We start from the raw sequence: 13,767 nt of genomic DNA, 5'->3' as shown, positions 1-13,767 counted from the left end.
AGTGCTTTCCGTAGCTTTGATAATACCCCATCCCTGCCCCAGGATATCCCATCTCTCTTTGATTTGCTACTGCCCCGTAGGCAGCCAGAATCACCACTCTAACTACTTTTTTTTTTTTTTTAAATTTTGGTCAGATCTTAGTTCCCTGACCACAGATTGGCCCATAGCAGTGAAAGCGCCCCGAGTCCCAACCACTGGACGGCCAGGGAATTCCCTGCTCTAACTATTTTGAGAGCTTCACTAGTAGGCAACTTAAAACTTGCTACTAGCTAGAAAGAAGAGATCCATCCAAGCTGCGGGAGGACAGGGGCATTCCTTCACCACTTTGTTGTACCAAAGAGGAACGCAATGCTCCTGCTCTGAGTAAACACAAAACCTGAGTTTTCTGAAGGTTAGCCTACAAAAGGAATTTTGGTGAGACTGTATTACATCTTATCTATACTGTTTACAGTTTCCTCATCTGTAAACTGGAGACATCAATAATACCACATTTAATGGGGCAGTGGTGAAAATGAGATGAAATTACCCATCATAAGTGCTCAATGAATGTTAGCTATTGCTTTTAATTTCTCTTAAACATTTTACCTCTTATAATTATAAAAGAAGATCATTTTATTCTGCTATATGTCCCTTGTTAGGGCAAAAAAGTCTGAATTTGAATTCCTTAGAATTAGGACAAGCTGAAGCTGTAACTTTCATAAACATTTAAGTCCTATTTTAAAATCAGTAATGAAAACAATTGAAAAATATACTTCTTTTCATATAAGCTCATTTAAAAAAAAATAAGGATAGCTGATCTAAAAATTTTCTACCTTAAAAAAAAGAGATACTATATTGCTGATATGATATCATACAATGGAAGAGAGGTATTAGTGTTGCAGGAACGACAAGGACTAGCGTGAGTACTTTAAGGAAGCTGTCAGTGCTGACATTTCTTTATGCTGCACAAAAACATTTACAACTGAGGACAGGAAGAGGGTTACCACTTTAATCAAAAACATTATTTCTCAGGGTTTCATTTCCATGCTAATCAAATTTCATCCACTTTCACAGGGTTGTTCTGAGAAAAGAAAGTGAGAGTGTATAAACTGCTTTGTAAACCATAACTTATCCCCCCCACACAAAGAACCCTTACTCTTAATAGTCTGTTAAAAAGATGCCCATAATGGACACTTCACCCATTTAATAGAAAAAGTGGATTAAGATCTGACAACTCAAAGGGGCAAGATCTATGGATGATTTTCAACTATGGACTGATTGATAGTATCCACATATTTTTCCTCGTCATAAGAATAATCATGCTCAATGCAGAAAATTATTAAAATGATGAAATGCAGACAATCCTCTGCAGGTAGAGGCACCATTAACTGCGTAACCCTTCTACTTCTAGTCCCCTTGCTAGGCCTGTGCGCCCATGTATTTAAACAACAATACAAGCGGCTCCTGCACGCACTGTGTGGTGTCCTGAGGTCACTCCCCCATGGCCCGGCACTGCTTCCATTTCAGAAGCACACACACTGAGTAGCAAGGCTCAAGTGGCAGCTTGTTTTCTGGTCGCTTAGGTTGCATTTTTTTAGGTACTGGGGATTACCAGGTCTTCAATTCACTGATAATCTTATCAGAAAAGTCAACCGAATGACTCTGATAAGCCTCTCAAAAAACCAGCAATAAGTGTTCAAGACATATAGAGGGTCAGAAGTAAAGGCAGGAGAGGTGGGTTCACCTTCTTAAAAACAAAATCTTTTCCAGTAAATAGATCTGTTAAAGAAATAAATATAAATAAAATAGTTAAGAACTCTAAAAAAGAGATTTCCCTTGAGATGTGAGTGCAAACATCAAGGTGTGATGGGTGTGCATACCTGAAGTGCCTTTAAACTGTGGGCATTCCTTTTTAATATGCCCTTCTCTTCCACAAATAAAACAACGTTTTTCTCTTAAGTCTTTGTCATCTTGTCTCTTCCATTTTTCCACTGGTGGCCTGAGAATCTTCTCTCTCCCCAGGTCAACAGCTGCCCTCACTGGCTTGGCTTTCTGAAGTGTGCACTGCATGGGCTTATCTTCTTTTGTTGATACCTCCCTCTCTGTGTACTTGTTTTGAATTTCTTTGTCTTCTTTGCTTCTTTTCTCTTTGTTCTCGGGGTATCTTTGGTTCAGGGTATCTTCCTGATCTCGCCGTCGCCTCACTCTGTAGAAGATATAATATTAGTAGGAAAAATCTGAACAAAAACCTAAATAAATTCCCAAGACCACTCCAGGTTTAGAAGACAACCAGATATAGAAGGCATCAGAGGGAAAAACAAGAATTTAACAACTTAAGTTCATCTTCTCTATTAAGAAGCAACCTCAGGGCTTAAGGGTGTAGTTTTTTTCATTTTCACAAGTACTCTAGTGCTGTAAAACCAGTTTTTGCAATTAGTGGAACTCCTTAATTTAATACCTACTCTGATACTGATGCAATGAAACTCAAATTATCTTTGGAGTGATTTCTTAAACCTTTCTGGCCCATGAGCATTCTTTACCAGCACTGGAAACTTGAGACATGAAACTTTAGGTTCACAAGGAAACAACGGTTATAAGGAGACTTATGTTCTTAAACTGTCAAAATTATTTCTTCCTTGCCCTACATGATCAGTGACTATTATCTGAATAAAAATAAAGTACTAAATAAGAGCCTTGAATTCCAGATGGTGACTTATTTTAAGTGGCATGTTTTTAAATGAGAATATTACCATCCAGTTAAAAACACCACCACCACTCCAAAACAAGAATATGTCCCAAACAAGCAACCAAAACCATGTCCCCCTCTGCCCTCCTGCAATCATTATCCTAAGAAAGCATGGTGACCAAATTGAGTAGGTCACCATAGCAATTATTAAGAATTAAAATGCATACAAGTGAAGGGTACTACAGTACCCTAAAGTATTAATGAGTCTAAATTCCCACATAGTACACCCCAGTTATTGTACATAGAAGGGTAATTGAGATCCTAAAAAAAAAAAACCCATTTTACTTTTCATTGACTGAAATGATTCTGAACTTCTCACTGCTGTAAAAGGGAAGGATTTCAGTTTCCTCTTTTGTTCTTACATCCCTGTTGGAGAGTGTGATAACCAAATGATCAAGTGATGATTAGGGCTGTGCCCAAAATTAGGAAAGGTGACCGGGCCTGGAAGACTGTCACCTGTACACCCTAGTTAATCCTAGTCATCTGCACTTAAAGCCATGTTTGAAATCACTTCATTTTCATGGTAAAAAAAGCTCAAATTTATCTGAGAACTGCTGGATTTAATACAAGTTTATTTCATGTTACAAGAGAACCTCATTTAAAAACTGGTACAGTAAGAAAACAAAAACAAAACCACCCCTTTTGAATACTTACCTTCTCCTCATAGGACAGTCCTTCATGAAGTGTCCAATTTTCCCACATATTCGGCAACATCTATCATTTGGGGCCAGCTCACCTTCAGTTAGCACATCTGGATCAAAAAAGTACTCCTAGCAGAATATAAATACATAAAAATCTGAACTATTAATATGAGATCCAAACACAAAAACTAACCAATATCAATCAGGAATCTCACTGACACACCAACATCGACATATTAATTTTAATAGTTATTATTATATTGCTTAATTCCAAAATCTAAAACCATTAAGAGGTCTAATTCAGGATAGGCTTACCTAAATTCATTTTTGTTTATTACTATTCATCATGCAGAGCACTGTTTAACCATAAAGGTAGCTTGTTCCCTTGCACACTTCTAAACAAAAGCATTACACATCCCTGTGAGTCAGCTTCCTAGGACTTGGGGGAAGCTGAGGCCAGGTACAAAGACTTCATTTTCTCATAAAATGAAAAGGCTAAGACCTAAAAAGAAAGAAGCTATGTGCTGTTGCTTTGTTGTGGCTTCTGAAGGAAAATATCAGAGGAAAGGAATGACAATGGTCTGGACTCTAGCCTCTTTGCCACCAAAATTAAGGTGGGTACCAGCAGAAGTGGCATCACCTGGGAGCTTGTAGGACATACAGTCTTGGGCCCCACCCCAGACCTCCTGAATCAGAACTTGCATTTTGACAAAACCCCCAGGTGATTTGTTTTTGAACAAGTTTCAAAAGCACTGGTGTAGAAGACCACCACAGCAGTATCTAGCAAAAACTAGACATAGAGATGTAATCAAATGCTGAACATGCTTATACACCCAATAATTTAAGGAGCATTTAAAAAGTCTTTATTAAGAAAATTAATGAAGGAAAAAAACCCCTTTATTTTTAACATAAAACTCTCTAGTTCCTAACCCCTTCCCGTTTTCTCTCACTGAAATGAATTTTTATAATGCAATTTCGTTTTGTTTTCAATGAGTGTGGTTCCATAAAAACCTGATTATTAGGTTATATGAGAACAGACAGATCTTTAGTACAGGCAGCACTGACTCTCTCTTGTTCCATTAAGGGATTTATTACTCTTTGCAAGCAGACTGGAAAAATCTAGATGTCATATGAGGGGGTGGGGGATGTCCTTAGATATGTGCAAACTGGGTTTGCAGAGGCTGGTATGGAGCTGAATGCTTGGTGGGACAGCAGTGCCACCAATGTGTGTTACCGAGGAAAAGCAGCAGCAACAAAATTATTAATTTTCCCACCCAAACTCCACTTCTGGCTCTCTCTTCCTGTTCTCCTGATAAATGGCTTCAAAACAGGGATGTTTATTAAAAGGTTTTTATCTTGGCTAGACTCACCAAACTTCCAGAGTATTTAGATTATTACTGAAGTAATGTATACAAATTAGGTGCTTAAATGGCTTTTCGAATTGGTTTTTTGTATTTCCAACACTTACCATTTTTGAGGGGTAGTCCTTTGGAAATCCTTTGACTGGAATACCAAATACTCTTCTCCCATTTATAAATGCTTTCATTATAAAATTTGTCACTAAGAAGAAGAGTAAAGGCTCAATTAGAGGAATTAAAAGGAAAAGAGATGGCATTAATATTTATAAACAAAGTAACTTACTTTTCCTTGATAATCCAGCTCCAAGATTATGATTCAAATCAAATGGATCTAAGTAAAGAAAATTAATGAAAACAAAAAAAGATAATCAAATAGGAAATACCAGTATTCATATATTAAGTGAGGTCTATATAACAAGAAAGTGTTACATACTTTATCATTAATAAAAGTATTAAATGACTGCCTTTTTAATGAGTTTTAAGTCTATAATACAACTAAGTAATATATATATTCCTAAATATAAGGCAAGTTTTCCCCCAAAAGTATCCATCAGAAAAGAGGGTATTGCTTTACATTTGAATCCTTAAAGAGTCCTTCATATTATGAGAAGGTGCTTCATTTTGAACAACAAAATACTGTTTGGAGAAGACATATTAGTCTGATATTACCTAATCATGCTAGTTTTAGAGGCATATAGAGGTCACAAATATATTTAAAACATTTTAGTACTGAATGTTCCTGCTAATTAACAGCCTTTAAAAAATCATTTTAGAAAATAATTTATCATGAAGCTCATAAAACATAAGATAAATTAAAACATACACAGACACACACACCTGTCCCAGTAGCATACCAATGGCTATCTGGATCTCAGTTTCCAGTAAAAGCTTTATATAAAGACTCCTGGGACTTCCCTGGTGGTGCAGTGGTTGGAATCTGCCTGCCAATGCAGGGGACACGGGTTTGATCCCTGGTCCGGGAAGATCCCACATGCTGAGGAGCATCTAAGCCCGTGCACCACAACTACTAAGCCTATGCTCTACAGCCCGCGAGCCACAACTACTGAAGCCCACGCGCCTATAGCCCGTGCTCCTCAACAAGAGAAGCCACCGCAATAAGAAGCCCGTGCACCGCAACGAAGAGTAGCCCCTGCTCGCCACAACTAGAGAAAGCCTGCACGCAGCAACGAAGACCCAATGCAGCCAAAAAAAAAAAAAAAAAAAGACTCCCGTATGATCTTTTTTTTTTTTTTAATCAAATGGTTTGTGTTAGAATTTTATTTATTTATTTATTTATTTATTTATTGGCTGCGTTGGGTCTTCGTTGCTGCGCGCAGACCTTCTCTAGTTGTGGCAAGCGGAGGCTACTCTTCGTTCCAGTGCACGGGCTTCTCATTGCGGTGGCTTCTTTTTGTTGCAGAGCACAGCCTCTAGGTGCATGGGCTTCAGTAGTTGTGGCACGTGGGCTCAGTAGTTGTGGTGCACGGGCTTAGTTGCTCCGCGGCATGTGGGATCTTCCCGTTCCAGGGCTCAAAACCATGTCCCCTGCGTTGGCAGGCGGATTCTTAACCACTGCGCCACCAGGGAAGTTCCTCCCATATGATCTGAAATGTCTGCATCTCAAACGTCTTAGATAGGTATATATACATGATGTATCTGAAATATTATGTTAGATGATCCAAAAAGTGGTAGAAATGATGAAAAAAATGCTGTTGTCAAAGATGTATGTGAGATCTGAATAAACTGGTTCATGAAATAAATTCAGGTAAAGCACTATTTCTAAGTCAAAATACTATATTTGATTTAAAATAAATATACACAGAATAATTCACAATTTAAACTTTATGTGTAGACATTTAATTATTTCCAATAAATGTCTAAAAACATATTCAAGAAAGCAAAGGAAAAAAAAACCCAAAACCTTTTTTGGGGATCATCTCATTAAGAAAATGGAGGATGTATATGGTACATACAAAAGGAGTAAAGAAGTAAAAAGAGGCATTCCTTATGGCTGTCTGTTATGCTTCTAATGTATAATAACTGGGGTATACCATTTGGGATTTAGACCCACTAAGAGTTTACTGGCGTATAGGACCCTTCACTCAGTTTAACCCTATACTAATAATTGCTATGAGAAGGTTACCTTTCTAGTAGGTTTGGTCATGCTTTCTTCTGGTGATTTTTATGTGTGTGCTATGTGGAAGTATTTTTGTTTGTTTGCTTGGTGTAGCAGAGATACTACGATGTTAGCTATTGTACAAACACTACAAACTACCACCACTGAGATTTCTCAATTCTAGAATAACTAGTTAAACGTCTTCCTTCTAATATAGCCTATTGCTAATGGCTTGTTTGTAAATAACGTAAAGTTAAAAGCAAAAGATAATGAGGCTTCAAAAAATTAAGAAAAAAATATTAATAATTGGCAGACCATAAGAACCCACTGTGATAGTGGAAAGGTTTAAGACAAAGTTCTATGTTTTTGATATATCAGATACCAAAAAGTTAAAACTGTATCTATAACCCATTGTCATCTGAATTTAATTTTACAAATGTTCACAGTATTTTAATACTGTCAATAAGCAGAAGTAATGATAAAAGCATAACCTAAAGTAACACATTATTTAGGTGATATGATTATATTAAATAAAAAAAGACCAAAATCAACAAAATATTTAAGCCATTTCTCAATTCATTTTTAAGCATTTAAACTCCATTTTGTCTTTAAAAATCCCACAAATTGATCATTTTTATGTGGAATCTAAAAAATAAAACAAACGAATGTAACGAAACAGAAACAGACTCACAGATACAGAGAACAAACTAGTGGTTACCAGTAGGGAAAGGGAAATGAGGAGGGGCAAGATAGGGGTATGGGATTAAGAGACACAAACTACTATATATCAAACAGATAAGCAACAAGAATATACTGTACAGCACAGGGAATATAGCCAACATTTTATAATAACTTTAAATGAAGAATAATCTATAAAAATATTGAATCACTATTTTATACACAGGAAGCTAATATAATATTGTAAAACAAGTACACGACAATAAAAAAAAACCAGTACTGAGCAACCATTGAAAATAATTTGGTGAATATATAAATATATATATAGTTAATAAAAAATCTACAAAGATAGAAACAAAAATCTCCCAAAGTGGAAATAAACAATCAAATATCAATACAAACACAATGGCCCATGGATCTTAGCATTCAAGGAAGGCTTCAGCACGGGTGAAATAAATGTCAAATTTTATATATAACTACTTATAGGTAAACTCCTCCATCAATAAACAGCAAATAAGGATCTTGAAAATTGACTTTCGGTGGCACTCTTCAAACCCCCACTTAGGAAGGTTTTAAAAGTCCCACTATTTCGAAGCTGGCTTGCCTCTATAGCAACCTTATTCTCCAGTACCTGTTAAACATAGGTAAAGGACTTGTCATGGTGAACAAAGACTTCTGGATTTGTGAGAGACCCCACGGGAGGGCATCAGCCATTTAAAAATAAATCTTTAAGCTGGAAACAGACAAGTCTGCCTGATGTGGACAGTAACGGGATGGCTGCAAGGCACACCCCGATCAGTGGCTCATGGCTGCTCTGGAAGAGCTCTGCAAGGATGAAGAACACCCTCACAGTTCAATCTCTATATTCTATTCAGTCTTAAGTTTGATTTTATTTGTACCTTCAATAACAATGTATTTTGATGTCCACTGTTTCTTAAAAGTTGTAAGCAGACTTTTTCTCCTGATGCTAATAACATGTTCTTTAAAATCAAATTCCTCTGTGTAGAAACGAAGAAGTCCCAACCATAGCTGCCCAACAGATTCTGTATTTTTTCCATATTCTGGCCAATAGGTGGGCTAGAAATAGAAGGAACAAGAGATATCATGCTCTATAGTAAAGTGTTAATATCAACAGTCATTTGTATCTTAGGGAGTAAATCTGGATTTATTTTAATTAGCTAGAGTTTAAATACATAAAAATACAATTATATAACTTTTCTATTTTAAAATATCATTTACATGAGTTTATTAATCTCTACCCTATGACTTGGAGACAGAAAGTCCTCAGGGTTTTAAATGCCAAACCTCAGAATGCATGTTTGTGGAAGAATCTGGAAATAAATTTTAAGAGCCTTGGTGACACCTGATTATTATATCTCTGTAACTGAGAGTCTTTCCAAACTCTCCGTAGGAAACCACAGAGCAAATATTTGTTCATTTGGAATAAAGTTACTTGCCCATTTGGAATTATTAGGCATTAAAGAAATCCTGGATATAGTCCCTAGAAACTCACCTGGCTTAAAAAAAAATGTTTTCAACTTCAAAGGAATCATCTGTATATGCTATTTGTTTTTTACTATCATAATATAAATAAATATTACAAGTGATAATATAGTTGTTGACCAACTACACTACAGAATAGTATAGGTAACTTTCAGTCAAGGATGTAAAAAGTCTTTACTATTAAAATACGTACCAGTTCATCTATTTGATCAAAAAAATAAATATTCCAGCCATCAACAAACATTTCAGGTTTCTTTTCACCTTTGTATATCTGAAATTAATTTTTAAACTATTAGTATGGATTACAAACTTAATGCATTGATACAAAAACTTGTAGGAAAATAGTAAAAATTTTAACTACAGAACCACAGAATTTTAGAGAAGGAAGAGGGCTCAAAGATCACCCAGCTCTACAGATGAGAAATACAATTTCTTTTACTAATACCTCTTGAAGGACAGGAATGACTGGTGGGTTCCTCTGCTGGAGAAAATATAGCACCATAAGCGTGTATGCATATGACGATAAGCTGCCTCTAGAAGCATCGCCAATATCGCACATCTGGGGGGAAGGAAAAGGAGGAACAAAGGAAAGACCACCAATGTCTTCTGCTACACTTGCATCTATTCTATTGTCACTAAGAGTAAGGTGCTTCTAGAGGGCACTAATATAAAAATTACATTTTCAAATGCTAAAATATGCCAACAAAACCACATAAGACCAACCAAAAAAATAAATAAATAAATAAAAATCAAAGCAAAACAAACCCCAACAAAGCTGTGGAACTATCAGCCGGAAGCAATATTAGGTTACCATGTAAAATTTAAGCCACAAAATTTTAGCTTGCTGAGTAGGGCTTCTCAAATAGTTAAAAGAAGCATTTGACATGGCTATGGTTCTTTAAAAATACACACTTTTCTTTTTCTTTTTTTAATTGAAGTATAGTTGATTTACAATATTATATTAGTTTCAGGTGTACAACATAGTGATACAATATTTTTATAGACTATAGTCCGTTTAAAGTTATAACAAAATAGGGAATTCCTTGGAGGTCCAGTGGTTAGGACCCTGCACTCTCATTGACGAGGGCCCGGGTTCAATCCCTGGTCAGGGAACTAAAATCCCACAAGCCGTGTGGTGAGGCCAAGAAAAAAAAAAAAAAAAAAAGTTTTTGCAAAATAATGGCTATATTCTCCGTGCTGTACAATATATCCTTGTTGCTTATTTACTTTATACATAGTACTTTGTGTCTCTTAATCCCATAATACCCCTATCGCTCCATGTCCCTCTTCCCACTGGTAACCACTAGTTTGTTTTCTATATCACTGAGTCTGTTTCTGTTACGGACTTATGTTTTCAACAAGGTTGAAGATGTAATGAAATTTCCTGATAAATCACAAGAGGAAGCATACTCACCTTTGTAAATACTTTCATGGTATAGCACAAATATTTCACTCTGGGATCAATGGCTGAATAAGCAGATAAGAGCCTTGTGTTATGAAGGGCCTGTTAAAAGGGAAATTACACTATAAGTCTACTAGTTAGAAGAAAAAGTTTTAAGATGGAATATTCTGAAAAGGTTTACACTGTAATTCATTCTAGGATGAAGACATTTAGACTGAAACTAATATTTTTTTGAAGTTTGAAGACAAACTTCATTAACTTACTAGATAAAAATTGTAAGTGACATCTGATCTCAGGCCTCCATAGTCTAAACATTCCTAGAAAATATGGGCTATTAAAATAATCAGTTCCATTTAAGTCAGTGTAAGATCTGCACCCCCCCACATCCATTATTCAAATTAAATGTCCTTAGGGGCCAGAGAGGTCCCATAAAGCCCTGAAACAAACCAGGTATGAGACCAAAGACACACACACACACACACACACTCCAAAATTAAAACAAAGTTCAAGCCAAACAAAAAGCACTTGCCACTCTGACCTCATTTTAAATGAATACTAATATTAACTGAATTCTATGTTATATCCCCAGTCTCAGAACACTGCCAGGCACTTAGCAAGCACTCATAAATAACTACTGAAAGAATGAACTGGATGAAATGAATGGCTTAATTTTACTGAAAGACTGTGTAAATTAAGAGATACTTGTTCCCCTTAATCACCATAAAGAAAAAGTCTGAAGAAAATCTTACCAATGTGTTATACAAACTGATGTCCACTTCCAGACCACTTCTCAAATGGAAGAACTTTACAATTGGCACCTTTGCTGTTGTAATAGGCAAGATGTTTCTCAGCCCTAGGTTGGGAAATAAGATAGTGTCATTAAATACAGCAGCAGGGGATATAAGTTGCTCTTATGTTAATGTGGGTCACTAAGACTAGTCAAAGAATTCTCTGTTATTAACAAACATCTGGGAAGACTCTTCTGGCAAAGTTTACATTTGTTAAACACATCAATATCTGAAGTAACAAGAATGAACAAGGCAGTCACTGCTCTTCAGGAACTCAATGGATCACGTGCATGTGCATAGAGCTGTCAGTCTGATAAACACCACAACAGAGGAAACTACTACAGAATCTGGACTATGTGGGCCCTGCCTATTCTCTCCATATGACTACACATATAATATGGAGAAAAGCCCATAGGGGTAATCATCAGAATCCTCAAAACAAAAATTACTCATCCTGGAGCTAGAAGCTATGTCAGTAAAAGAAAGGAATCAACTTCAACAGAGAAGTAAATTGCTTGAGCTAGTCTTTGAAAAAGAACAGGCAAAAAAAGAGAAGGCTGAGGGGATTTACCGGGCAAGGAAAACTGCACAGGGAAAGGGTAGATGCCTGAAATAGAACGGCATGTTCAGGGAACTTCCATGGAATTGTTCAGGCTACAGAGTGGACTTGAGGGAAAGAAATAATGAGTAATAGGAGATGTGGTAAAAACTGGGAAGAGTCCAAATAGGGAACATATACATCCTTAGAGGCAAAGAAATGCCAATGAACTGGTATAAGTTGGGGAGAATCACTGACCACATCTATTTAGACAAGGTCCCTGGCAATGGATAGACTGAAGGCACCCAGAAGAGAGACTAAGTGACCATTATAAAAACTGACCTGGCAGAGAAGCAGTAAGACATGTGTGAGAGCATCCATAACTGGATGGGTTGGGGAAGTAGAAGTAGGGGTGATAAGGGAGAAGGAGGGCTGTAACAGTTAAGACCATTTCCTGAGTACCTAGATTCCTTTACAAACATTACTTCCTCAGACCATTCACCCTTACCCAAAAGATGAGGAAACAGAGACCCCGAGAAATGAACGTGCTTAGGAATGTGCAGTTGGTGAATTGTGGAGCTGGGATTCAAATCTAGGTATGACTGAATCTACTGAACCTAGTCTAGGACAGGCTAATTATCACTTCATTCATTTTGGTGATTCCAAGGAAGCCAATGTCAATAAGCAAGAAAGAGGATTCAGAAGGACGAGCAGATAGTGGTGGCTGTAGCAGAAGGGAGGCAGTAAAGAGAAAGATGAGCTCATCCTGAGATGTTGCGGTTTGAGCTCCTTCTGAGAGAGTTATGTGGTGATAGCTAGAGGGCAGATACCTAGTGGTCTGGAATTTAGAAAAAAAGTACACAGATGAAAGAAATTTCAGCAAAAAAGGTCTGTGCTGGAGACAGAAGAAGTCTAACACACCGATAGGGAGGAGAGGCAAGGAAGCTCGTACTTACTGAACACTTAGCGTATGTCAGGCCCTGTAGTTTAATGTATTGCCTTTATTTTTATTTTTTTTTAAATTAATTAATTAATTTATTTATTTTTGGCTGTGTTGGGTCTTCGTTTCTGTGCGAGGGCTTTCTCTAGTTGTGGCAAGCGGGGGCCACTCTTCATCGCGGTGCGCGGGCCTCTCACTATCGCGGCCTCTCTTGTTGCGGAGCACAGGCTCCAGACGCGCAGGCTCAGTAGTTGTGGTTCACGGGCCTAGTTGCTCCGCGGCATGTGGGGTCTTCCCAGACCAGGGCCCATATCCCCTGCATTAGCAGGCAGACTCTCAACCACTGCGCCACCAGGGAAGCCCTGTATTGCCTTTCTTAATCTTAAATGCTATTACTGTTGTTCCTGCTTTATAGATGAGAAACTGAGTGCTCATAATGAAGTTGAGTGACTTTTGGGGATCACACAGCCAGAAAGCGGGGACCCAAGATTTAAAACTAGAGAGTCTGATTCTAGAAGCCCCATTAACTACTTTGCTATACTGGCTCTAAATTAGATATCCTTTTTCTCAATCTCCTTCCCATTCTAGAATTTGACCCTGTTAACCAGTATGACACTTCTAAGCCTGTTCTCTAGGATTTATTCATAGCACAGCATCCTGGTTCCTATTTTACCATTCCAATAGCTCCTTTTTCAGTGTCCTTCCCTAATTTCTACACTCAAGAATTAAAACTTGGTCCTCAACTTCTCTCAAATGATCCCATGGAATTCTGTTTTATTCTTGGCTTCTGTCTCTCTTTCTTCCTTCAAGCATTTCAATACAAAACTGTTTCATTTTGTTCTTCAATCCTAACTGACAACTCCATATTTCTAACTACTTGCTGTACTGTTAACTCTTGGAGATTATAGCTTCATGGCACGCTCGTGTTCTCTGCAAACATTCCCACTTCTCAAGTACCCAGACATCAGCCTGAACCCTTATTTCCTACTTGTAGGTTCCAATTCTAGGAAATTTCCCTTTGGAATCTCTCATATTCTTTTCCTTTTAGGATCACTGGCATCTGGTTAAGGTCCTTCTG

General features: G+C 37.3%; 1 protein-coding gene across 9 annotated transcripts in view; it reads right to left on the bottom strand.

Annotated features, from left to right (window-relative positions):
- TUT7 (terminal uridylyl transferase 7) overlaps nt 1-13,767 on the bottom strand; it is a 60,765-nt gene that overhangs the window by 12,945 nt on the left and 34,053 nt on the right. For 7 of the 9 annotated variants that reach the window (XR_005020241.1, XM_036854822.1, XM_036854826.1 and 4 more), the window contains exons 18-26: nt 11,173-11,276; nt 10,436-10,525; nt 9,467-9,580; nt 9,215-9,292; nt 8,418-8,595; nt 5,008-5,055; nt 4,835-4,926; nt 3,380-3,495; nt 1,860-2,185 (exon numbers count right to left, since the gene is read on the bottom strand). Coding sequence is in view for 8 of the 9 variants with exons in the window: in XM_036854822.1 (XP_036710717.1) it covers nt 1,860-2,185; nt 3,380-3,495; nt 4,835-4,926; nt 5,008-5,055; nt 8,418-8,595; nt 9,215-9,292; nt 9,467-9,580; nt 10,436-10,525; nt 11,173-11,276 (1,146 nt within the window). In the remaining variant the exon portion in view is untranslated. Of the gene's footprint in view, nt 1-775; nt 1,759-1,859; nt 2,186-3,379; nt 3,496-4,834; nt 4,927-5,007; nt 5,056-8,417; nt 8,596-9,214; nt 9,293-9,466; nt 9,581-10,435; nt 10,526-11,172; nt 11,277-13,767 lie in introns of those variants that run through there. The other 2 variants (XM_036854824.1, XM_036854827.1) reach the window with 2 other exon arrangements.

This window comes from Balaenoptera musculus, chromosome 6, assembly GCF_009873245.2.
Source record: "Balaenoptera musculus isolate JJ_BM4_2016_0621 chromosome 6, mBalMus1.pri.v3, whole genome shotgun sequence".
In the NCBI taxonomy this organism is placed as follows: domain Eukaryota; kingdom Metazoa; phylum Chordata; class Mammalia; order Artiodactyla; family Balaenopteridae; genus Balaenoptera; species Balaenoptera musculus.
Note: the sequence above shows the minus strand (reverse complement) of the source record. Positions and strands in the feature narration are given on the sequence as shown.